This window comes from Parasteatoda tepidariorum, chromosome X2, assembly GCF_043381705.1.
Source record: "Parasteatoda tepidariorum isolate YZ-2023 chromosome X2, CAS_Ptep_4.0, whole genome shotgun sequence".
Lineage (NCBI taxonomy): Eukaryota > Metazoa > Arthropoda > Arachnida > Araneae > Theridiidae > Parasteatoda > Parasteatoda tepidariorum.
Genome location: NC_092215.1, coordinates 28,220,162 through 28,247,607, shown reverse-complemented (window position 1 = coordinate 28,247,607; position 27,446 = coordinate 28,220,162). Strand labels below are relative to the sequence as shown.

Below are 27,446 nucleotides of genomic sequence, written 5' to 3'. Positions count from 1 at the left end.
GCAGTACTATCAGTAAATGTATTATATTCTAATTGTAAATCTAATCCTGCTTGAAATAACTCGAATTTAATAAATTGGACTAATATATTTTGATATATTTCTTGTCCAAGTAGAAGCTTATCGCCAAGTTAGTGCTTGATTTGTATATATTGCACCCCTCACATGTCAATGAGGAGAGAGATCTACCTACAAACGTTATCAACTAGCAGCGCAATCAGCATACTGCTAGGGGTGGGAGTTATAATTGAGGCAATTACTGAGCGCAGTCCACCATTGCCCATACCCATACCACAAGGCCATGTCTTTGACCACTATACAGGTCGATCGGCTTAAATCGTTTTATTTCCGTTTGTATAGTCTTTATTCTAGTTTCGACATTCTAGATAACCATCTCCCACAATGCGCTGGAACGAAGTTTCGAATTGAGGAAACATTTTTGTCATATATTTGAGAGTTCACGTTTCGGCACAAATCACATGATTTCGTGACGAAATGATTCTCAAAATCAACGAAAAACCGGCGAAACAAAATTAACGATTCTCAAAATTAACGAGAAAACTATATAACGATTTGCTGAATCGTCAAAAGTGAGAGTTTTATTTCTGAGAGTGCAGGGGAAAAAAACCTCTGGTAGAAATTTCCCAATTGTATAAATAACATTTCCAGTAAAAAAAGTAAAATAAAATTCAGCTTTATAAAGCCAACATATACGGTACTTAAATCAGTCATTTGGTAATTATTTTTGTTCTTATGGTAACGGCTTACCGAAAATTCTAGTTTTCGAAATTATATTCCTGACTGAATAAATGATAAACCGAATAAATGATTTTGACCATACTAAGGTATCACGTTAAAGTACAAAAAAGTAAAAAAGAAAAAAAATAGTATTAGTCACATGTTTGAAAACAAGTCTTTTCATTTGTAAATGTTTCCTTTTTATAACAAAGTTTGGGGATTTTTAAAAGGAATTAAAAATAAAGGAACTGTAAGATATATGACTGGCACCATACTTTCTAGATTGAAGTTGTCTCCCAGATTTTGAGGTCCGATGAAAACAATAATAAATGCAATAATAACAACAATAATAATGATGAAAACAATAATAATGAATAAATAAATTTGTATATTCAAGTTTAACTTTGCGTTACGATACTCCCAATGTGCAATTTAAAAAAAAACAGCAGCAACAAAATATTAATTTAAAACGTGTATAGATTACGAAGAAGGTTGCGGGACAAAATAATTACTACGTTCGCTATCATCAGCTGAAAACTAAATGAAAAAGAATTTTTTAAGCGGAAGACAATTAACTAATATAGGTAATTTCCTCTCTCGGGGAGCCTGTAACCCCTAGGGAGAGCGTCCCCAGGTCCCCAGGTGGCGGATTGGGGAATGCCTCCTTTGGTTTACCATAGGGTGGTAGGAGTAATATAAAATAGCTCCCGCGGACCAACAGGCAGAAGTCCAACCTTTCCAGAGGCAATAGCACCCCTCTTCTATGGATAGTGCAATCGAGTATGAGACACGACAACAACAACAGCGTAATTTCCTGTGCATTATTTATTATTATTTTTTCTTTACGAAACACATATTAGATCAAGTGAAAGTTTAAAATCGATCTTGAGACAAATATTTTGAGGTGTTAAATCTGAAATTCTATGATCTAAGATTGATTCATAGCTATAATTATTATTTTTGAAAGAAGCATAAAATTTGTATTAAAATTGTATTTTCTTAGCAATCGGATCATTAATTTAAAAGTTATTAAGAAATTATTAACGAAATTATTAAAAATTTATTTTTTTGTACCTATATTTCAAATGTAGTTATTATTTTAGTTAAAGTATCTGTGCATTCTGAATGACATTTGTAGAACGAAAAACACGTGACGTAAGGGAGAAAAGTTCACAAAAATATACTTCTTAAAGAAAGTGAAAAGTAAATCAAAGTGCGGCAAAGGGTTGTTAAGATGCTGTCATACAGCTGATAAATCTTCGACAATATTTAGATTTTCAAGGGAAGAAGTCTTATCAGAAGTTTCTAGCAGAGGCGAAAGAAAAGGAGCTTTTATAATGGTAATATATTTATTTATTTATCTTTAGGATTGTCACACTTTTATGAAATTAGGACAAAAGAACATTAATGGTGAATATTATAACCTTTTATATGATAATAGGACGCATAGGTCCCGCTTAATTGCCAATCACTACACTAAAAACTGTTTTTTTGTATGCCTTACATACCATTTGTTTATCAGCTACTTTTATTTAAATTAAAATAAATATGAAATAAATATCCCCTATCAGAATGTTAATTTTACAGTCACAGGTGCACTGTAACTATTAAAAATGTTGGAATGCAATGAATCATACTATCTTAATTTTTAATATGATATTAGAATTTTAATATGGTGCTAAGTGAACCAACTTGATTATACGACACTATAGTTCAAGTTGAACCATGATTCAATTGACAGATTTATGTAAATCTTATGAGAGCATAAATATCATTATTATAAATTTAAAAAAATATATTCATTTTATAATACTTTACATGAGTGTTTGTAATATCCATCAGACAAAAAGATTGAAATTACTTGGCGAATAATCGACCATAATCAATATTTTATTAATCAGTAAAAAAAGTTTGAATCTTACTTGTTACTCTATAAGCTATGGCGAGTTTGTCAATTATATTTGACTAGAAGAACTTATACTTAACCAGTACATTTCGTGTAAACTAACAGCCATATTGACCGTCATATTGTCAATATCTTGAAAGTTCTAAATTATCCGCTTTTAAACTTTTAATAATGGGTCAAAAGCATTTTTTATACGCTTAAAATATGCCTTATCATCATTTTACACAAGAATTTAGTCAAATAGCTTAAATTAATTATTTGCTAAATACACTAATATTTGCCAAATACTATATTTACTAATTATTCACTAATATACACTAATTATTCGCCAAATTTACGGAGCTCAGAAAATCACAACCTTCTTCAAAAAACAAGATGCAGATTGGTGTAAGCTTGTAAGTAATTGGTGTAAGTAATCATTCACACAATTTTTAGAGTTCTTCAACAGCATATGCGGATAGTTTTTACCAGGTAGTTTGAGTTGATAACCTCATTAAATGTTTTTTTTTATCCCCTCTAGACCCTTTTGTCCTTAGAAGGGTTATTAATTATTAAATCATAAATGCAAAATAAAATATTGCAGTGATGACTAATAAAAATATTTTTAAATTTCATTCGGATGCAAAATTTCTGCAGCTTTTTACAGCTTATTCGGATGCAAAAGTTATTTATTAAAATCAGTATACCACGCATAGTCTGAAAATTTAATATATTTCCTCTGTATATGAAAATTAAGAAGTCGTACAAATAAATCGTTGCTATTATGTGTCCATTTAATATTTAATTTAATAATGTTTTTATTAAACTAGGGGCAGTAGTGGCAAGTAAAGTAAGGAACAGTGTTTTTCAGATAAATTGAGAAATTATAAAAAGAGCTAACCGTATATTTAATTCTATTAGACTAAATGTATAGCTACAAGAATATTTATAATTTATATTTATTGCGCTTTATATTTATTTTGAAAATTTACTTTGAAAATCTGACTATATGATTAGAAACAAGTGACAGGAGTTACATTACACTACGCATAAATATAACGTATCTGTCCAAATACGTATGCACCAATATACGTATGCGTTCGTAAATTAATACATATAAACCAATATATGTATTAATCTACGTATATCGGCAAATTTAGTAATAAGCAGTGCTGTAGTTGGGCGGAACGTGGGAGAACGCCGTTCTCCGAAATATTTGGTTTGCTGTAGTAAATATTTTTTTAAATATTTGAAAAAATTTCAAGCCAATTTTTTTTCTTTTCGGTTTTTCTCTTATTTATTTGCTTATTTATTTTTTGTGATGTAAAAAAAAAATTCCGCTCGGAAAAAAATTCCGCTCTAACAGAAAATTTCGCTCTAACAGAAAATAGTTTCAAATCTAATTGATGCAATTTTTGAGCTCGCCTGTAAGAAAAACGCAATGAGAATGTAGAAATAATCATGTCAAAAAAGTAATGTAATTTCGGAAATGTTTATAGTGCTTAAACGTTTTGACGTAGTTCAAAATCTAAGCAATCAAAGTAAATATTTAAATTGTATTTACCAGTATTTAATGAGAACAAAATCTTTATATAAAGTTGCGTTTAGTTAATTTCACGTGGTTTGTAAACTTTTGAATATTAAATGAGATTATTTTTCTTTATAACTCTATTTTACATATTTTATAATTTGGTAAAAAAGGAAATCAATCTAAGATCAATTAATTATGTTAAAGAAATGAAAAAAGGGGCTCACATGGAGTTTACTCACTTTCTATTTGAATAAAGATACTTATAAAGTAAGTAACACAAGTTATTACAAATGTGAACTTCTCTTACTGTTAAACTCTAACAAAACAAATCTGTATCTCTTTTCGTATACATGCATGTATATATTTTCCACCGTCTTGCTATCAAGGTAATGTGTTAAACAAATAAGTAGTACATAGTACCTACTATAATGAAGAATTGTGTACTCACTCAGTAAGATGTAATAGAAATTTATGTAGTTAATATAATATAATTATTTTATCAATAGCTTCTATGATGAATATACCAAAGTTGCGTTTAGTTAATTTCATGAGGTTTGTAAAATTTTGAATATTAAACGAGATTATTTTTCTTTATAACTCTGTTTTACATATTTTGTAATCTGGTAAGCAAGTAAATCAATCTAAGATCAATCAATTATGTGAAAGCATTAAAAAAAGGGGCTCATGGAGTTTACTCACTTTCTATTTGAATAAAGATACTTATAAAGTAAGTAACATAAGTTTTTACAAATTTGAACTTCTCTTACTGTTAAACTCTAACAAAACAAATCTGTATCTCTTTTTGTATACATGCATGTATATATTTTCTATCGTCTTGTTATCAAGGCAACGCGTTAAACAAATAATTAGTACATAGTACTATAATGAAGAATTGTGTACTCACTGAGTAATATTTAATAGAAATTTATATAGTTAATATTAAATAATTATTTTATCAATAGCTTTTATGATGAATACACCAAGATAAAAATAATTAATTTCCACCTTTTTTAAAAAAAATAAAGGTCTGCTTTTTTAATTAAAGTAGACAAAGTAATTTAAACTGTTCGTTTTTTAGCTCATGAAAAATCAGCCAACTGTAACATACACATTATAAATTTATGACAGTTCTCCCAAATATTTTTCTTCAGTTACAGCACTGGTAATAAGTGATCTAAGTCACTTAAAATAGAGTCATTTTTTAGTATCAATATGAATAAAATATACATCGCACGTTTAATGCTCGCATTGAGGGATTCAAATGTGAAATGTTGTATTGAGAAAAAAAAGTATCGTCAAAATTACCAGAATATGATAAAATTTACCGTGTTTCTGGTTCTATAGGAACACTAAATAGCTCGGTGATGTTTACCGAAGAGCTTTGGTAATGATTTAGGTAAAGTAACAATAAAATATGGCTTCAAAATTAATTTGGTGATTTAATCATGATACCTTAACACTAGAAAGACTGAAATATTTTTTTGCCCAAAAGCAGTCAAAATGACTACATTGTGAAAGAATAACTAATGTATGAAGAAATTTGTTTAAAATTAATTTTTAATATTTTTTACATTATTTTCAGTTATATAACAAGTTATTAGTAAATATTAACACTAAAAAAAATTATATGTTGTACAAAAAGTCACAAAATTCTAAGAAATTGTGTCATCATTGTTTTTCTAATTGAAATTAAAAGCAATCAAAATGACTTCCTTGGGCAATCTAGTGTTAAAGCAAGACATTAAAACCATTTATACTGTTCAATTTACTTTTCAGTTTCGTATTTTTTACTAAATATGAGATAATAAGAACTTTGAAAATTAGAATTTCCGGTAAACCGCTATACGATATGAACGAAAAAATTACTACGAACTATAAATTTGAAAACTAGAATTTCCGGTAAAACGCGATACCATATGAACGAAAAAATTACTAAATAAATGGTTTATAGACAGTATATTTTGGTTTTGATAACCAGAATTATTATTTATTTTTTTACCAGAAATGTCATTACCACACAGAACGGTAATTTTACGTAAAATTTTTTCTCCGTGTGAAAATAAATTTTAAATGGAAGTTAAAAATTTCGAAAATGAATTTTGAATCGATGTTAAAAATAAACGTTGAAACAATGTTAAAAATAAAACTTGGAATGTTTTTTTTTGTATATTATTTTTGTTATCCTATTACACGTAATAATTTTTAAAGAACAAATTTTAAATGTCGGTCTTTTAGTTATTAAAATCTGGTGCATTAATATTTAATAATAAAATTTTGTAGTATTGGCGCTAATTTTCCATTCATTAACACTGTTGAGGCTTAAAATATCTTCAAAATGAATCTTTCAAATCTTTTACCGCCAAAAATTTTAAACAAGTGAAATTTGTTTAAAATTTCTATCTGAATGAGAAATTAAATGCTTCTTTAAAAAATAGTAAATATAGCTATAAATCAATCTTTGATCATAGATTTAACACCTCAAAATATTTGCCTCAAGGTCGATTTTAAACTTTCGCTTGATCTAATATGTGCTTCGTAAAAAAATAAATAAATAATACGCAGGAAATTACGTATTTTAGCTAATTGTTTTCCACTCAAAAAGTTCTTTTTCATTTAGTTTTCAGCTGATGTTAGCGAACGTAGTAATTATTTTGTCCCACAACCTTCTTCGTAATCTATACACGTTTTAAATTGATATTTTGTTGTTTTATTTTAACTTTGGGAGTTACTCTCTTTCGTAACGCAGATAAATGATTTATGCTATCTCAATATGGAATTCGAAGTCTTTACTTAGTGTAGGATACTATTTTATTTCTGATCTATGCTCTAAGGTAGATAGCGTTGTTCATGGTTGTCGTGTTTCTGATGATAATAATACGAAACAAAAATGTTACATTTAGAGAAAAATTCAGATCCAAATTTAGCTGGTAGTCAAATGAGTGTGAGAATTTTAAGGGCCATAAGTGAACTTAAATGTGTAAGTTTTTTATACTCTTTTATAAATTACGTGTGTTATATTTTACATAAGTTGCATATACAGTGTTGAATATTACATGAATTGCATGTGTCGTGAGAAATATTCTTTAAATTGCATGTGTTGCATTGAATCTATTGCTCTTAAATTATACATGTTGTATCTTAAGTTTATTTCAAATTAATTTATTTTAAGTGGAAAATACTTATTTTTTTCTTATAAATTGCTTTACTAGATGCAAAAATATTGGAGTTTTCTTTTTTTTTTTTTACTAAAAGCTAATACTCTATAGAAAAAATCGTTTTAACTGGTTGTATAATGCGTTGAGGTGAATATACTTTTGTGAAAATACAACCAGTTAATAATTTCAAGTGATTATATTTTCAAAAACGATGGAATATGTAAAGTATTTTTGAAATGTGCGTAAAATAACACGAAAATTACCACAATAATAAATACTTTTTCTTTTCTTAAATATGTTGAAAAGTTGGAAGAAAGATAAAACAAAAACTATAAGCGTTTTTTAAACATAATGGATCACACTTTTATTGAATAATAGTATTTAGTTTCATATATATATATATATATATACATATATNATATATATAAAATCATCAGATCATTTTCGCACACGTTAAACCCGTTACTTTTTAGTATTACATTAAGTATGGTATGATGTTTTTGACATTGAAGACCAGTGCTGAAACTGTTAAACCAAGCAATATTAAAATATTTATTTCAACTTTACGCCCTTTACAAACAATTACTAAGCGTTTCAATATTTAAAAAAAAAATTGCTTAGCTGAATCTTGAGAACCTAACACGTGAAGTAAGTAAACGTGCTAAGACAATTCTATTCAGTTCCATTCAGCTGGAAAAAAATTTCTCAGTCCTACACTACAGAAGCCTCCAATACGGAGAAAACTATTCTGATAAAATTACCGTACTGTATGGTAATAACATTTACCATAATTCTGGAAATAAAAACCAAAACATGCGATATTTAAAACATTAATTTGCTTATTTTCCCGTTAATATGGTGAAGGTTTACCGGAAATTCTCGTTTTCAAAATTGTACTTCGTATTACCGCACATTTAGCAAAAAATACAAAACTAAAAAGTAAATTTAACCAAATAAATGGTTTTTATGCCGTGCTCTAATGTATCATGAACAAGTTACTAAATTTTACCACACTTACTAAAAGAGAGTGAAAAAGAGAGGGAGAAAAGGAAATGCAAATGAGGGAAGTCGGTTGATTATTTTTTTTCATACTTTTTATACATTTTGTGGATTATGAATAATGAAAACTAGCAGAGGAAAAAATAGGTAACAAAATACATTTATTGAGCCGCACGGGATATCCTCATCCGTACGGAAGCTATTAAATCCGATAGATCTACGCAAAATAATTCGATATATTAAAATTCATTAATCTTTATGCATAAAATCAGCCAAATTTTCTTTGCACCAAACTTGGAAAATGTTAGCAATATTGGAAGAAACAGTATTTTCTTGATAACAATAATATTCATCTCCGTATAGATTTTTAAGATTAAGTAAAATAAATTTCTTCAAAGTCTCTTTTCTTTTTTAGAAACTTCAGCAGAAATTATAAATCCTTTATTAATGCAAAATAACGGAAGTTCGCCCGTCTTTTAGAATGCTCCTCAAATTCTTGTTGAATATGTGTTTTGAAATGTGGGCACTACATTTTTAAGGAGAGATATGTCTTTAATCGTCACTAATCTTATTCATTCATTTTAAGGTTACAGAGTGTTCTAGAACAACTAATCTAATTCATTCGTTTTAAGGTTATAAAGTGTTCTAGAATAACTAATCTAATTCATTCGTTTTAAGGTTATAGAGTGTTCTAGAACAACTAATCTTATTCATTCGTTTTAAGGTTATAGAGAGTTTTAGAACAACTAATCTAATTCATTCGTTTTGAGGGTTATGGAGTGTTCTAGAACAAAAAGTTTCACATGAGTAAAAACAAACACGTCTCCAGCGTGCCATTTGATGTTTACTTTCCATCGGGTGTTTTTTTCTTAAAATTTGCATTCATTAGTATGAATATCAAATAAATTATAAAATTTCTTTTTATAAATCATAAACACTGGTATTTTCGTGTTTAAGGCATATATAAAACAAGTGATGGAATGTGTAAAACAAGGAATGAAATGTGTAAAACAAGTGATAGAATATGTAAAGCATGCTATGGAGTGTGTAAAACAAAGGATAGAATGTGTAAAACAAGGAATGAAATGTGTAAAACAAGTGATAAAATGTGTAAAGCATGTTATGGAGTGTGTAAAACAAGGGATAGAATGTGTAAAACAGGGCATAAAATGTGTAAAACAAGGGATGGAATATTAAAAAATTTATGTGAAAAGTATTTTGTTTTAACTATCCAAGATTTTCCTTCGGGTTTCTTTTATTATCACGTTTTTCCTTTTCTTGTTGACATAAGTTTTCCTCCTATAGTTGCTGTAAAAATTAATATTGAGAAAATTAATATTGTAAAAAATAATTTACTGCGAATATTTGAACAGTAAAAATTAATTTAAAAAAATTCAAATAAATTAAATGATTTATTTATATACACCAGTACAATTTTTAATGCTATTGTTACTATGTTTATTTATTTATTTTTTTGATCTACAACTACTTTACTAAATTTCAAAATAGCACTTATTCTTTGCGTACATTTTATCACCTTAAAATATTACATCATTTGGCAATCGTAATTACTACACACAGCATAACCAGACATTCCTCAAACAACATTCATCATAATCAGTCAGGACCTTCGCACTAGTATTTTCGAAGGAGATTCGAAAATATTTTGATGCAATTTGTTTATTTTCAAGATGAAAATAATCTTGACGTATCTTTTAAGCTGTATATTATCTTATTTTAAAAAAAAAGAACTAGAGTCTACTAAAAATATCATATAAGAAGAGTAATTATTGTTAGATAATAAAAAAATTTAGATCAAAAGAAGAGATTTTTATCTATTTAGTGCTATGTTTTGTAGTTTATCAACTGTCTTGATAACACATTTCAGTAAATGAGTTGTTTCATGCATCAGAAGTTTTGAGTTTATAATATGTAATAATTGAGTCTCTGTGTTAACCGAGACAAAACAAGTTGGAAAATTATAAGTTTTTTTAAGCATGGATAACAAATTTGCTGCGGTAAGCTAGTTATTTAATTTTTCATTGCTTGATGGTGAACCTTTTATCGGTACATGAAGCCATACTATCATGAAAATTTCCTGTAAACAAATAAGATTTTAAAATTAAACCATATTTCCATACAGATTAAACCATACTATAGTGCAATCACGTTTAAGATTAATTTGCACCATATTATGGTTCAAATTATTGAGCTTACAGTCATAGTATGGTCCAAAATTTATAACAATGAATGAAAGATGACCCATAGTAATCTGGACGTATTAACCTTCTAATAGTCATTAAAAGTTCAAAACAATCTTATCGTATGTTTTAAACTATATATTATCTTATTTAAAGGATTTTACTGAAAAATACCATGCGTAAAAAGAGTATTTAGTTGTATTAGTTTAAGTTCAAGAAAGATTAAATTGTACCATATTATGATTTAATCTTGAATAGTAGTGAGGTTACGATCATATTTCGGACCAAAGAGGTCATAAAATCTAAGAAAGAGTTTAGAGAGAATTTCGGAAAAAAAAACATTATATAAAAATTAAACAGTACACGTAGAGAAAAATTCAGGTTAAATTACAGTACTGTTTGGTAACGTCATTTCTGGTAAAAAAAAAGAAAAAAGGAAAGAGAAAAAAAACATAATTCTGGTAAATAACACCAAAATATACGATATATAAACCTTTCATGTAATAAATTTTTAGCTTAGATTGTAATGGTTTACAGGAAACTCTAATTTTAAAAATTATAGTTCTTTTACCACACATTTAGAAAAAAATACAAATTTGAAAAGTTAATTTAGCAGATTAAATATAAGGTAGCATGATGATATCTCCAAATTTTATAGCATATTTTGAAGACATATTTCATTGTTAATTTTACAAAATCATTACCAAAGCGCTTCTGTAAAAATTACCAAGTTTCTCGGTGTAAGTAGTTTGGACCAAACTTTTTTTTCTTTGTGTACAAGGGCTCAAAAAATTCAAAAGTGTATAAAAAATTTTGGAAAAAAAGTCAAATTTAAAAAATTGGTGAATAATACATTTTATGTTAGGAGAATAGCATTATCATTCCTTATACTAGAATGAAAACAATTTAAATTTAAAAATTAAGACATTCTTAAAGATCTTGACTAATTCCGATTTTTTCAAAGCTTTCGAAAATTGTGTTATTTATTTCAATGAAAATTTCTTACAGTCTATAAATTGAAAAGACATTAGGAGCTTGGTTTCTTCCTAAATAATAGAAAATTTTATATTTTTCATTTTTCTCACAAAAAGAAACTAGTAAACATATATATTTCACTTCATGAACTTTTCATCTTGTTTCACATAAAAATAATCTTGTTTAAGTGACTTATTCTTTATGAAAACAAAGAATTTCAAAACAGCTGTAAGTCAACTAAATAGCATTTCCAATAATCAACTTTTACCTTCTCTCAGTTTCCTCTGTCAGTCAAGCTGGTTTTGACGTATTTAATAATAATTTGCTCGTAAATGATTTACCTGGTTTTGATGTTTTTTTAATAACTTAGACTATAGTTTCAGATTCCTGTAGTGTATATTTGCTTAAGTTCATTTTTGACAAGACTATAGTTTCAGATTCCTATAGTGTACATTTGCTTGAGTTTATTTTTCACAAGACTATAGTTTCAGATTCCTATAGTGTATATTTGCTTGAGTTCATTTTTGACAAGAATTCTGAAAATGTATATTAAGAGTGGTGTTTGCCGAACATAATGAATATATAATAATGATTATAATAATGATTTTATACGCATTATAAAGTTTTGGAGAGGTTAATATTTTGCAAAATTTTTGCATGCAGTTTCAAATCCTCAATCTACAGTGTTGTCAACCAAAATAAATTTAATTTCCTAGATTTTGTTCTCGAAAGTTAAAAAAAGAAAAATGTTTAATGTAAAAAGTTTTTATGCATAGAATATGTAACATTTTCACGTATTTACTAAGTTTCTTTCCGATTCAGCTACCTAATCCGACTCATTCCGTCCAACGGTGCTTTTTGATTAGATAAAATTATGTGTGAAAAAAAACATCTTTTTCATATTGATCATGGAAATAATTGAAAAAGTTAAAAAAATCAACATATGTAATCCATTTTAAGCAACGGCCTTGAACATTGATAACGCATGTGAAACGTGAAGAGTAGTTTCTGGTGCAATGAAGTTGCAATTGATTAAACCGGAATTATCTCGTAAAAGCTTAGATTTTCTCGCAAAGCCGAAAGATTATGGAAATATTTGAGATAGGAATGCAACGTCGATACTTGATCTAAGAATTTCGAACGATAATAATCATAATAATAATAATAAAAATGGTAATGAAATGAATGGAATCGGGTTCAAAATTTATGAAAGAAATTAGTTAATTTAATATATTAATTATTACAATATTACTATCCGTTCCTGTTTAGTTTTAAATTTCAAAAATATTGCTTCAATAAACGCAGTAAATATGTGTTGATTTTCCATAATCACTGCCCTTAACATATAATATTTAGACTATTTGTTAAAAAGAAAGTCAAGAAAGAGTGCACAATAAGGGTCACAAATAATCATTTCAAAAGGAAAATATAAAAAGGTTATCAAAATCAGACAAATTATCATTAAATAAGGCGGTTGCAGAAATACAAAAACCATTTTGATTGCACAGCAGAGTTTGAAGGCGTTTCTTAGTCGCTCTTTGCCTTCTCTCAACTTCCTAAGACAATTAAACTGGTTTTGATATTTTTAATTCCCCCTAGTGATTTGTTAGATTTTGATAAATGCTTTTCTCTCTTCTTCTTTATTTTTTAGATTAATTCTCCACACCTTTAGTGTACATATTATTACTCTCTGTTTGATGTGGCTTCTGAAAATATATATTATGGGCAATGTTTATCGAAAACCTTGTATATATTTTGAAAATTTAAATGTACTTCCATGTTTTATTTACATCACAAATTTAATTAAATTTAGGACGACAGGCTTCGAGTTGACCATGCTCACATGACGGGCTCACTGTCTGCTCCTAGGCTAAGCTTTTCAGCGACAGATGTCTTTAATTTAAGAAATCACAATCTATCGCCAATGTCACGATCAACAATAGGGCTGTATAGTCCAATAAGAAAAAGTGGGGAACAAATAAATTTATTTGGTGACTATCAACCTAAAAGCATTCTTGTAAAGAAACATGATATCTCAACATCGAGATTATCAGGGTTAACGAATGTAACAGGTGAGTAAGTAAGTAATCATTATTTATTTTACTATTTAACAATGATATTTTAAACGTTTAAGGGGGCTTTTCAATTCAACAGCTTAAAAAAAAAAGAGGTATTACATTTTTAAGGAGATTTTTCAACATAACAGCTTAGAACAAAAAGATGTTGTATTTTTAAGGAGATTTTTCAGTATAACAGCTTAGAAAAAAAGAGGTGTTAAATTTTTAGGGAGATTTTTCAGTATAACAGCTTAGAAAAAGAGAGGTATAACTTTTGTTTACTTTTTTTGTGTGTTAATTATATGAGATTTTCTACTTCCACTTATTAGTATTACGCCAAACTTAAAGTTCCAAATGAAAGTAACCAGAAGTAAAACATTATCCTAATAATGATATTAATTTATTTATCAAATTGCATAACAAATACAAAAACAAAAATATAAAAAACTTAGTATAATGTGTAGTTTAAATTAAATTATGGAATGGAATCATTCTCAGCATTTTTGATTTACTACTTTTCTCTTTAAAACTTTTAATGTATGTTCAAAAATACTTTTTCTAGAGTAATCATTTGGTTTGAGGTAGGTGCGTTGTGCAGCCAACTTCTACGCTTTTTTCAGAATATTTTATAGAGCGGCAGACAGTTAAAAACCAAAGCTTTCAGAATTTTGCCAAAATTTTAAAAGTCTCTCCACTTGAGATTTGGAATAAAGTGGCGTTTTATGTGAACTTTTGAATCATTTACACGCAGTGATGTGAAAAGTGACTTTAAATCAAATTTAAATATAAAGAATCATACATTAAAACTTAAATTTAGCTACGACTAGAAAAAAATTTCCCAAAAGCCTAGATTTGCCGCCCTGTGACATACTTGTTGGTTTCTGCATCTTAATTACATCAAACCTCAACCATTTTATGACAAAAAGAAAATACATGGCACCAGAGCTTGCCGCTTAAATACAATAATGAAATGCTTCAGCATAATGGTAAAATTCCAGCATGAACATAAGCGTTATTTTTATGCATGCAACAAACTACGAATTTTTAGAACAAAAATTAAGATATAATTTTTTTAATCGCATTATGCATTCATATTTTGCAGCTAATATTCATCTTTGGAAGCCAATATGAGTTTTTTTCTGGACATAAACTTGTTCTACGTTTTGAACGAAGTTCAAAAATATTAGTGAGAACATTTTAGAATGAACTACATTTTGTAGCAACAAATTTTCTAAGGGTTTTAACGAAAATATATCTGTCTACATTGAAAGAAAACATAAGTGTGAGCTTCAACTTATTGTGACGAAGTTAATTTAAAACGGGAAGCGCTTGTTTAAAGCAAAAATATTTTTTATAAGTAGTACTGTAACAAATTTATATTAGAGGAAAGAAAAATAAATAAATACAAATTTGTTTCAGTATACTTAATTTATCAAGGAATTTAACTAATTACATATTGTCTCTTTCAGATGTTATACCTGAAGAAACAGAGAAAGACGCGAATTTAGCGCACATTAAAATTAGAAAGGAAATTCAATTCACAGTATTTGTAGTAGGTAAGAAAAATGTATAATATGTTCAATATTAAAATTTTACTTCTTGTTTACACTGTAAAAAACTCCTGTTTAAATTATTGGTAAAAAGTACTGACCCTCAGAGAGGCCGTACTTTTTACCATAAAATCTATTTTTAACGGAACATGCTACGGAACAAAAATATGCTATACCGTAATTTTTACAGTAATAATTGCAGTAAAATCATTGAATCACTTTAACTAAATAAATAAAACTCTAAAAATTAGGCCGTAATGTTTTTTATGGTTAAAATAGATTTTGCGAGTGATGCGACTAAATTACCACTAAATTGTGGTAAAAAAAAAAGCAATTTGGCACATTTCTTTTTAACATTTAAATCAGGTCTTAGGATTTCTTTTCAATAAACATAAACTAAATCCCTAATTAAATGAAGTATAATTTTTTATTAAACTTTCATATTTCGAATTAAATTTTTAAATTACAATTTTTCATACTTATTAGTATTTAAATATGACAAACTAATAAAAAGGAAAAAAAAAACAATGTATGATTTTTATTTAGGCTAAATATACCCCTAATAGGCTATTTTAAAAGACGAAATCATAACTTATTCCCAAAAATGAATTCAATACATTTAAATCTATAAAAATTAAAAATAAAAAAAACAATAAAAAAAAATTCTTGTTTGAGTAAGTTTTTTTTTCATTATTTAAAAATACACTGAGGAAAAAGTACAGACGAAGCTATGAAAATATCGTAACATTTATAGTGTTTCTGGCTCTAATGGAACACCAAAGAGCTTGGAAAATTTTTCCAACGTGCTTTGGAAATAATTTTGGTAATATATTAACAATAAATTAAGGTTTTATAATATGTGATAAAATTTGTTAAATGTGGTCAAATGTGGTAATTTTATCATCATACCTTAGAGCAGGGCGTTAAAACCATGCATTCTGTCAAATTTACTCTTCAGTTTTGTATTTTTTACTAAATGTGTGGTTATAAGAACTATATTTTGAAAACTAGAATTTCCAGTAAACCGTATTTTACGATCGGAAAAATTACTAAATGAATGGTTTATACACCGTATATTTTGTTTTTACTAACCAGAATGAAGTCTTTTTTTATTATTAGAGATGTCATTACCATATAGTGGGGTAATTTTACTAGTTTTTTTCTCCGTGTACTATTTGCATATTTATTACGTTTAATAAAAATAAATAGTATCAAAATTCTCCTTTTTTACAATAAATTATAAAATTGATATGCTTTATGAATTCAATTTGGATTACAAATTTTCACTATTATTCAATTTGGTTTTGTCGTTTTATGCGCCAATTTCTATTAACATTAATCGATTTGTGAACTGTTTTATTTACATTTGGAAGATTAATGTTATCAATGTATGCAGTAGGGCCCTCTTATAACGATCTCGCTTTTCTCNACATTTGGAAGATTAATGTTATCAATGTATGCAGTAGGGCCCTCTTATAACGATCCAGCGTTTAACGTTATACCATTTTTAACAAAGAAAATGTCTGTTGTTTGGTAAAAGGTACAATCCTATAAATGAAGTAGAACATACTCATTTAGCAAGCTATTTTTAACACTTTTTTCGGATTTAACGTGGAAAATAATTTTGGAAATATGAAATAGTATCAGAAATAATGACAAACAATTTTAAAAACAAAACACACACTACACTATTTATCATGTTCTGCAGGATATCGTCGCGGAAGTATAAACCGCAGGAAAGAACAAGAAAATGGAAAGTCAAAAAATAATTTTTGTTTCAAATACACTTACACAAAAATTTACCGTACTGTATAGTAATGACGTTTCTGTTTAAAAAAAGAAAAGAAAAGAAAAGAAAAGAAAGAGAAAAAAAAAAGCATAAACAAAAAAAACAAAAAAAAGCCAAAAAAAAGCATAAAAAAGAGCATAAATTTTTAAAACTGAAACGTTTTAAAAATTTAGTGAAGCTGTAAATACAATTTAAATTTTTAAATTTAATTTTTCTTGTAACAACTATAAATAAAAGTTCAAATGCCTTTTAACTACAGCGAGAACTTAGTGACCTAATTTTCTGTTAAAATAAATTTCGTTTCTTATCACGTAGGAGAAATACGGCTTATTGGTTACGGCAATTATGGCGTTACCTTTATTTACAATGCATTTTAACGCGTTTTATGTATTGAAAATAATCATTAATTTTCTTTTTAGTTTGTTTCATTTTCATGGTAGTAATTCCTCTCTCAATGATCACAATTGGTAAGTGAAATGTTTCAAATATCTGTGATTTAATAAGTTTCTGATTTTTTATATTTATCCTAAGAAAGTAGCAACTTTTATTACTTTTTCCCAAAAGTATATACATTTTTTATTTTATCATTGTGCACAAAAACACGAAAAAAGCAGCTTATAACTGCCTCGCAATAAAATTTCCTGAACTGCTTCCCTGATTTTCCCGAGTTAACTCGGGTATGTATATATATTGCAAATATTATCATCCCGTGTTAACTCGGGTATGTATATATATATTGCAAATATTATTATCCTGAGTTAAGTTAACTCGGGTATGTATATATATTGCAAATATTATTATCCCGAGTTAACTCGGGTATGTATATATATTGCAAATATTATTATTTCGAGTTAACTCGGGTATGTATATATATTGCAAATATTATTATCTCGAGTTAACTCGGGTATGTATATATATTGCAAATATTATTATCCCGAGTTAACTCGGGTATGTATATATATTGTAAATATTATTATCCCGAGTTAACTCGGGTATGTATATATATTGCAAATATTATTATCCCGAGAAAATTCGGGGGTATCAGAATTTTTCAGTAGGTTTTGTTCATCACGTTTTTACTCGTCCGGAATAAAAAATAAAAAATAATCTGCTGTGATTGGAAGTGTGCCAAGTTTTGTTTGGGAGTTTTGCTGTTGGATTGTGGGATTGCTCACATGTTTTGTGCGATTGTATATACCTGGGATGGCCAAGCTCCTTGATAGTCGAGCCACTTTTCAAAACTTGAAATTTTTCGAGAGCCGCAATTAAATACGTATTTAAAAGGTATGCAAGAAAGGTATTAAAAATTTCTTTTTTATATAAATTATATTAATTGAAAACATATAAGTAAAAGTACAAAATATGTGTATCGAATTTAAAATATTAAACACATTTATTTTACTTCTCTTGATAATTCTTCAAAATTTTGTGAATAATTGGTGACAGCACTTCTCAGTAATTCTTTGAGATGGTGGTTAGTTAATACTGATCGGTGTTTGGATTTCACGAATTTTAAAGAAGAATAAAATGATTCACATAAGTACGCTGTCCCAAATATTGAAATAATTCGACAAGCAGCCTTTTTTAATTCAGGATACTTCGACTTTGGTACAAATTTCCAAAATTCAGTAATCGACGTCGACTTATATTTTAATTGTAGAGCTTGATCTTCTTGCATCTCTATTAATTCTAATTCTCCCGATGCTTTTTGTCACACAATTATACTGGAAAGGGAAAACTCACCTTGAATTCAACAACGTTGCACTTATTCTTTCATATTTGTTTTCAGTAATTTAAAAGACATTTTGAAACACATACGGAACGATAATAATTTTTTAAAATATAATAGCACAAAAATGAAAAGGGAACTCGGGTTCATTTATCGAGAGCCACAAATAATCCTTCAAAGAGCCGCATGTGACTCGCGAGCCGCAGGTTGGNTTATTGCAGCGCGTGGTGGCTGCACCAAATACTGATTTCGGACGCTTAATTTGTTTCTTTTGTTTTGAAAATTTCATCATTTATTTGTATCAGTACAAGTCGTTTCTGCATTAAATTTCATTTGATTCTGATGATTCTTTCATGGTGTTGCATTTTCTACAAACAGCAGTTTATATTGCAAATATTATTATCCTGGGAAAACTCGGGTATGTATATATATTGCAAATATTATTATCCCGGGAAAACTCGGGTATGTATATATATTGCAAATATTATTATCCCGAGTTAACTCGGGTATGTATACATATTGCAAATATTATTGTCCCGAGTTAACTCGGGTATGTATATATATTGCAAATATTATTATCCCGGGAAAACTCGGGTATGTATATATATTGCAAATATTATTATTTCAAGTTAACTCGGGTATGTATATTTATTGCAAATATTATTATCCCGAGTTAACTCGGGTATGTATACATATTGCAAATATTATTATCCCGAGTCAACTCGGGTATGTATATATATTGCAAATATTATTATCCCGAGTTTTCTCTGGTATGTATATATATTGCAAATATTATTATCCCGAGAAAACTCGGGGGTATCAGAATTTTTCAGTACGTTTTGTTCATCACGTTTTTACTCGTCCGGAATAAAAAATAAAAAAAATAAAAAATAATCTGCTGTGATTGGAAGTGTGCCAAGTTTTGTTTGGGAGTTTTGCTGTTGGATTGTGGGATTGCTCACGTGTTTTGTGCGATTGTATATACCAGGGGTGACCAAGCTCCTTGATAGTCGAGCCATTTTTCAAAACTTGAAATTTTTCGCAAATGAAATTTCTATCTTATATAAATTATATTTATTGAAAACATATAAGTAAAAGTACAAAATATGTGTATTGAATTTAAATATTAATCACATTTATTTCACTTCTCTTGATAATTCTTCAAAATTTTGTGAATAATTGGTGACAGCACTTCTCAATAATTCTTTGAGATGGTGGTTAGTTAATACTGATCGGTGTTTGGATTTCACGAATTTTAAAGAAGAATAAAATGATTCACGTAAGTACGTTGTCCCGAATATTGAAATAATTCGACAAGCAGCCTTTTTTAATTCAGGATACTTCGATTTTGGTACAAATTTCCAAATTTCAGTAATCGACGTCGACTTATATTTTAATTGTAGAGCTTGATCTTCTTGCATCTCTATTAATTCTAATTCTCCCGATGCTTTTTGTCTCACGATTATATTGGAAAGGGAAAACTCACCTTGAATTCAACAACGCTGCACTTAGTCTTTCATATTTGTTTTCAGTAATTTAAAAGACATTTTGAAACCCATACGGAACGATAATAATTTTTTAAAATATAGTAGCACAAAAATGAAAAGGGAACTCGGGTTCATTTATCGAGAGCCACAAATAATCCTTCAAAGAGCCGCATGTGACTCGCGAGCAGCAGGTTGGCCACCCCTGGTATATACGATAAATGCTGAATTTACATACAAAAAAAAAGAGTAAAAAAAAATGGCGTATCACTTAAATGGAGTTTAGAAAGTATCACTTAGTGTTGCCTCTTGTATTAAAAACTATGATACAGAGACAAATATTTAACTTTTTTCATTTGTCCGAAATAACTCTGGATAGTAAATTGATGGTAATTTAAATGTTTTTTACTCAAAAAAATTTTAAATTACAACTTTAAACTTGTGTATTATGTTATCTTTTAGTTCCTTGTATTTATTAATAAAATGAAAAAAATTATGTTTTTTGCATTTTTTTCTTCAAAAGAATTGGTAAAAAAAGCGGTTGAGTCGAATAATTTGATCATTTTTATTTACATTACTACTATATATTGTACAAGATTAAGTAAAATTGAAGACATTCATTTAAAGCCCAAGGTTATAAAATATGTTCTATCGTTCCTACCTTCAAAAAAAGTTCATGCTATTCTTCAAGTTTCCGCGAAGTTCCATTTTAATAAATAATGGCCTTTAAGTTACTTATTGTTATCAATAATTATTGGTTCGAGTTAATTTCGGATGAAACTCTTATCGTGACTGTTTTTCAGTTCATATTTACAAAGATTTTAAAAACATTACAATAAGGGCGGCAATTATGAAACACTTTGCAAATTTTGAACACTTTAGTTCATATTTAACTTTTTTCTTAAAAATTCATATCATGGATACTATTTTATGTATTGTACAAGATTAAGTAAAACTGAAGACATTAATTTAAAGCTCAATGTTATAAAATATGTTCTATCGTTCCATCATTCAAAAAAAGTTCATGCTTTTCTTTAAGTTTCCGCGAAGTTCCATTTGAATAAATAATGGCCTTTAAGTTACCAATAATTATTGGTTCGAGTTAATTTCGGTTGATCATATTATGGATACTATTTCAATTTTTCAATTAAGTTCTTCTCTCTCTTTTTTCGTGAACTTTTTTTAGTCTTTAGTTTTAAAAATCTTTTTAACTTGAAAATGTAGGCTCACGTTTCAAAATATGTATCATATTTAAATATGCAACAAAATTTAAAACGCTTGCATTCCTTCTAACGCAAGAACTCTTGCTGTTTAAAATTTTATGTAATAGCTTTTACGGAAGTATTGAATAAGTAAAACAAAGAGCTCGTTTAACACCCATCTTGTCTAAATTTGTACCATAACTCTTTTTTACTCAAGGATTGTTCTATTTAGTTCTAAAACAGTTGATCTTTCTCTTATCAAATGATAAAACTGGAAGATTATACTTTTGAAGGTCATTATAGCTAAAAAAGATACAAATAAAAATATGAAAACCTTCCCAAACATTCATAATGGGAACTTTATATAAAATCCTCTGGTATTAAGTATTTACATGTTATTGAATAAATAGCACACAAACTGTAATCATGATAAATATTTTCAATTTTTATACTCACTGTTTATGTTATATTTCAGAGCTGTTTAGATTGAAATTACAGAACTGTTACTTAAAAAATATGATTATTAATTTTTGGCCCAAATATTTCGGACGTCAAACAGAATGGGATGTATTTTTTTATGTAGCTGGTTAAAATCACTCAGTATACGGTTTTATAATTTTAAAACTTTCATCTTATTTGTTTTATTCAACCTTGAAATTGCGTTTTTGCAATTACATGATTTAAAAACAATCTTTTGATAAAAATGTAACTTGCGTAACGAGGAAAAAATTGTGAAGATTTAATCAAGCCAAAAATTCGTATTTCCTAAGAAAAACAAGGTGAACTATAATATGAATTGTTGGAAAATAAACAAGTAAAAATTTAAAAAAAAATACAGAACTTTTAAAAATACTTGAAAATTTTTTCAAATACTGAAAAATTCACCTGTAGCTATTCACTGGAAAATCAAAGGTGTAATATTTATAATAAAAATTCAAATATACCTAACATACAGTAAATTCGATAAATGCATTTAAAATAATTTCCAAAAGAACAAGCATAAAAATTACACTTTAAATGAAGAAACAAAAATTACCTGGCGTAATGATGTTTTTGTAGATAAAAAAAAAAAAAAACATATAATGTCACCGAGAGTTTTTTTAAGGTTTTAATCAACTAAAAATATTTGACTGATTAATTTTCACAAAAATCATTGCGGAAAATGTTCTTTTTTATATACATATACGAGGAACTTAATTGGCAATTGATTCTACTGCCATCAAAATGAAATAAAAGATAATATTCTTTTTAAAATATTGCTATTATAGTTTTGGGGAACTAGAAATTCTTTATCGTTTTGTTTTCGGCATAATATCTTCAAGAGTGACAGATAATGAAAATTCAATATTCATAAGGCGGCAAACGACTTTTTGTTGAACTGAAGTAGCAGACTCTCTCAAAGTCTTTAGACTGAAAAACAAATTGCATTTTTTAAATTATTACTAATTTTTTTAAACTTATTATTGAAAACTATTTTTAGTTTTACAAATGTCAAAGAATTCGTTTTCATTTAGTGGCAGACGACTTTTTTAAAGCTGCTAACAATCAGGTTTCATTTTCATTAGGCGGGAGTCAAGTTTGATACGTTATTTATTTGTCAGGAAAGCTTCTATTGTTGGATGTACTTGAAGGGTTTGTATTCTTGCGCTATTAAAAGAAATCTTAAATAAAATATGTCACTGCAATATTATCAAATATAGTCAAAACATATGTATTTCATGGAACATGAAATATGTGACTTTTTCGCAACCTCTTTCATGTTTTAACATCAAAACTTTGTAACTTGGACAAAACTCAAATTGCCGTTTGAAAAAATGGACATAACTAGAAATATGTGTAAGAAAAAATGGGCACAACTTAAAGTGCATATTAGAAATAGACATAGTGAGTTTGAAAAAATGCATGTTTCTGAGATTGGACAATGTAAAACGACGCACCTTTTCAATGAATTCAATTTTTTTTAAAACCTACCGTTCTCTTGAAAAAAGGGGCGCAACAAATCAAAATAAAATTCTCTTAGTGTTCTTAAACATTACAAAAAACAAATATCTACTTATTTCTTGTTTTAAAATACAAAAGTCATAACAGTAGTTTAAGAAAAGAATTTTAATTCTGTGTTCATTTTCTTAGAAGCGCATCTATGCTTATTTTTCCATACATGCAATTCAAGCTGTTCATTTTTATCCATTTATGTTCATTTTTTCAAACACGCATTTCAAATATCCGATTTTTTAAACACCTTTTTTGAACTACGCCTCTTTTTTATAACGTAAATATCATTGTCATTTTTAGAGCGTCTTTTGAGCATTATCCATTTTTTCAAACGCGTATTTCAAGTTGTGTCCATGTTATCCAATGAATGCGCTTTTTGTGCTTTGTCGAAAATTAAAAAGTGAAAAGTATTTCTGGACTTTGAAGCATTGCACTTGAAAAGTATGTCAGGAAAAAACATTTTTGACACAGTTTATGGTGTTTGATGTTTATCCATTAAACTTTACAAAATAATGTTTAAAATATTTATTTTCTATTTCAGGCATTCTTCATTTATATAATTGCAAAGCCCAACCTATGATACCCATATACTTAATCATTGCAGGCTCAGCTTTCATATGTTTCATGTTTTTATTTAGAAAACTTAGAAATTTAGTGAAAGATCAAGAACATAATGACTCATTTTACTCAAGGTGTTTACTAGCATCGATACTAATCCAAGTAGGATGGTTTGCTGCAGGTATAGTATTATACGCAATCTTTACTAACATAAAACATGCCAAAATTAGTTATTGTGATATTAAATAACAAAAGTCATTTATTTTTTGTATACGCGGAAATACAGTTGCTATAATAATATTAAAGATTCTTGTAACAGCCCGTTGTGGACCAGAGGGTCATGGAGCCTAAATCTCTACACTTTCGTGACCAACGGCATTATTATGGTCAGTGGTCAGCAGCGCGCACAATGCCACCTTTACTTCCCATAAAAGCTAGAACTCGCTAACAAGAAGCTCAGCTAAACTCTAACGGTTAAAAACAGTTGTGGCTTGAAGCCATTATTTTTCATCGCAATGTGAAATTCTCAGAGAATAGCTTAAAATACAATAGAAACGGTATTTTTAGTATGATAAAAGGTAACGCTTGGCTAGACATGACATGAAGCTCAGCTAAACTCTAACAATTAAAAACAGTTGCGGCTTGAAGTCACTATTTTTCATCGCAATGTGAAATTCTCAGAGAATAGCTTAAAATACAATATGAACGGTATTTTTAGTGTGATAAAAGGTAACGTTTGGCTAGACATGACATGAGCTCTGCTAAACTCTAACGATTAAAAATAGTTGCGGCTTGAAGCCACTATTTTTTTATCGCAATGTGAAATTCTCAGAAAATAGCTTAAAATACACTAGGAACGGTATTTTTAGTATGATAAAAGGTAACGCTTGGCTAGACATGGCATGAAGCTCAGCTAAACTCCAACGATTAAAAACAGTTGCGGCTTGAAGCCACTATTTTTCATCGCAATGTGAAATTCTCAGAGAATAGCTTGAAATACAATAGGAACGGTATTTTTAGTATGATAAAGGGTAAAGCTTGGCTAGACATGACATGAAGCTCAGCTAAACTTTAACGATTAAAAACAGTTGCGGCTTGAAGCCACTATTTTTCATCGCAATGTGAAATTCTCAGAGAATAGCTTAAAATACAATAGGAACGGTATTTTTAGTATGATAAAGGGTAAAGCTTGGCTAGACATGACATGACAGCTAAACTTTAACGATTAAAAACAGTTGCGGCTTGAAGCCACTATTTTTCATCGCAATGTGAAATTCTCAGAGAATAGCTTGAAATACAATAGGAACGGTATTTTTAGTATGATAAAGGGTAAAGCTTGGCTAGACATGACATGACAGCTAAACTTTAACGATTAAAAACAGTTGCGGCTTGAAGCCACTATTTTTCATTGCAATGTGNTTAAATTACCTTCAATTTGATATATAAACGTTTGTATTTAAGTGAAAATTAATATATTTTACAAGCACACAAAGTTGAAAAACATGAAACTTTCAAAAAGTGTGCACACTTTTGGCCACCACTGTATATATATATATATATATATATATATATTATATAATATGCTCGTCAGGGGTTCATGTATAATCATCATGTAAATACAAAGTGTCAAGTAAAGACCGCCCTTAATATGCATTTTTATAATCCATATCAAAAATTTAAACAAAAAGTATGTACAATTAGGGGAGCAAATTGATAATATTGGTCTCATACAAATGTAGTGAGAAAAAACAAAATTATTATCGAAAGCTGACAAATTGCAGTTAAGAAAAGTGGATCTATTAAAAATCAAGTCAGGTTTAATAGGAGGTTGTCGGAAGCTATTTCTAATAATCGTCTTTCAAATCCTCTCTGTTTCCTCCCGCAATCAAACCTGTTTTATCTGCTCTCCTGCACCTTAAGTTGTCACTTTCTGTAGCGTTTTTGCTTTTTTTTTCGGTAGCGTTTTTGCTTTTTTTATATTAATTTGCATACCTTTATTTTTTCATTTTTGATACGGATTCTAAAAATAAATATTAAAGGTGGTCTTAACGGAACACCATGTATATCTTTGTGTGTACAGTTTACATAAGAAAATTAAAAATTCTAAATTTAATTAAACATTCAATTTTTTTCTAGGATGTTATTGGACTTATGCAGCTTTCCCGCCAAATTACTACGACACTACAAGCTTGAAATATTGTCATAAAACTTTATATCAATACGCATTTTGGCTTTTAAATTCCATATTTCTCAGTACATCCTTATTTCTTATATCTTTCACTGTATACATTGTATTTGGAAGGCCAACAAATAATGATGTAGCAGATAAAGCTTAAAATATTAACAGAATAGAAAAACTGTACAGGCATTAGTATAACAGGTACCGTAGAATAGCACGACCATGGTCCAAAAACCCTGCATTTCTTACTTTAACATCACTTTGGGTCATAGTTGTGCGAATACATAGATTTATGAAAATAACATTAGCTTCACTAGCTATTTTAAAAATAAGCTTAAGTGCTTCTATATTGGAAATTCCTTGAGATTCAATTTTTAAGTCATTAAAAGTTTAGAGAATTGCCTTCACAAAAAAATAAAATATTATATATTTTTTTGCATTTTTAATGCATATTTTCACTTTTACAGTTTTTTTTTTCCAAAACGTAACTTACAGTGAAGAAGAATTTTTTTTTTTAAAACTCTAAGAATGCTTCTTAAGCAACAGAGCCCACTTATAACGAACCGGTATTTAACAAGGAGAATAGTCTTTTAATTGGTTTAGTGAATCTAGTTTTAATTTTTTAACACCCTAGTGTGTATGCTTTTTTTTACTTAATTTTTGACAAGGTTCTAAAACTATATAGTAAGGGGAGTCAATGAAATTGAAATAATTAAGCTACACATAGCAAAATTTCAGTGTTTAAATTGTTTAACGTTTAATTGTTAATTGTGTTGTTGGTCAAAATTAATTCAGAACTTTGATATATTTGCTCAAAAACTAGCATTTTTGTCATAATTAGCGATGAAAAATACGATAACCAGTGTAACTCAATTAAATTCTTGCTTTTCTGAATTCATTGCGCTTATTTGCTACAAAACTTAATTCAATGACAAGATAATTCTTGTTTACATCTGTAAATACCTACAATAATTTGAGTTAAATTTTTTAGTTTCAAAACTATCAAAGCATTTATATTTTTGTCTACTTTATTTAACAATTTTATGTATCTTTTTAAATAAAATGTTTAAAAATTGTTGCACAATTTTATTTATGACAGCCAACTTAAACAAAAATTGAGTAAAGAATTAAGTTTGATATTTTAAAATTAAATATTAACAATTAATAGTTAAAAAAATTTTAAAATAGTTAACAATTGTAGGGAAAAAAATTATTTAGAAAAACAAGACTTTTGTAGTCGATTAATTGTCAGTAGTTCCGTTCAATTTAATGGCATATTTTGAAGCAGACGATAATTCTTATTCTATTAGGAAGGATTTAACAGTTTCATTTGGTTTCTACTGCAATTGCAGGTACTTTAATATCAACAGTGACCTATGTTTTGTCTTTACATGAATTAGTCTGAGTATCCAAGAATTAGTGAGA

At 28.1% G+C, this 27,446-nt stretch overlaps 1 protein-coding gene across 3 annotated transcripts; it reads left to right on the top strand.

Annotated features, from left to right (window-relative positions):
- Positions 1 to 1,956: 1,956 nt before the first annotated feature.
- LOC107443351 (transmembrane protein 272) lies at positions 1,957 to 27,096 on the top strand. Of its 3 annotated transcripts, none has more exons than XM_071188196.1 (6): positions 1,957 to 2,075; positions 13,295 to 13,553; positions 15,008 to 15,094; positions 17,297 to 17,344; positions 23,826 to 24,023; positions 25,979 to 27,096. In XM_071188196.1, exons 1-6 carry the CDS (start codon positions 2,073 to 2,075, stop codon positions 26,176 to 26,178), a joined length of 795 nt encoding a protein of 264 aa, XP_071044297.1. In that variant the 5' UTR covers positions 1,957 to 2,072; the 3' UTR covers positions 26,179 to 27,096. The 3 variants fall into 3 exon arrangements, with proteins under 3 accessions (XP_071044297.1, XP_042896986.1, XP_042896987.1); XM_043041052.2 differs by lacking the exon at positions 1,957 to 2,075 and adding an exon at positions 6,910 to 7,128; XM_043041053.2 differs by lacking the exon at positions 1,957 to 2,075 and adding an exon at positions 10,147 to 10,323.
- The last annotated feature ends 350 nt before the right edge of the window (positions 27,097 to 27,446 follow it).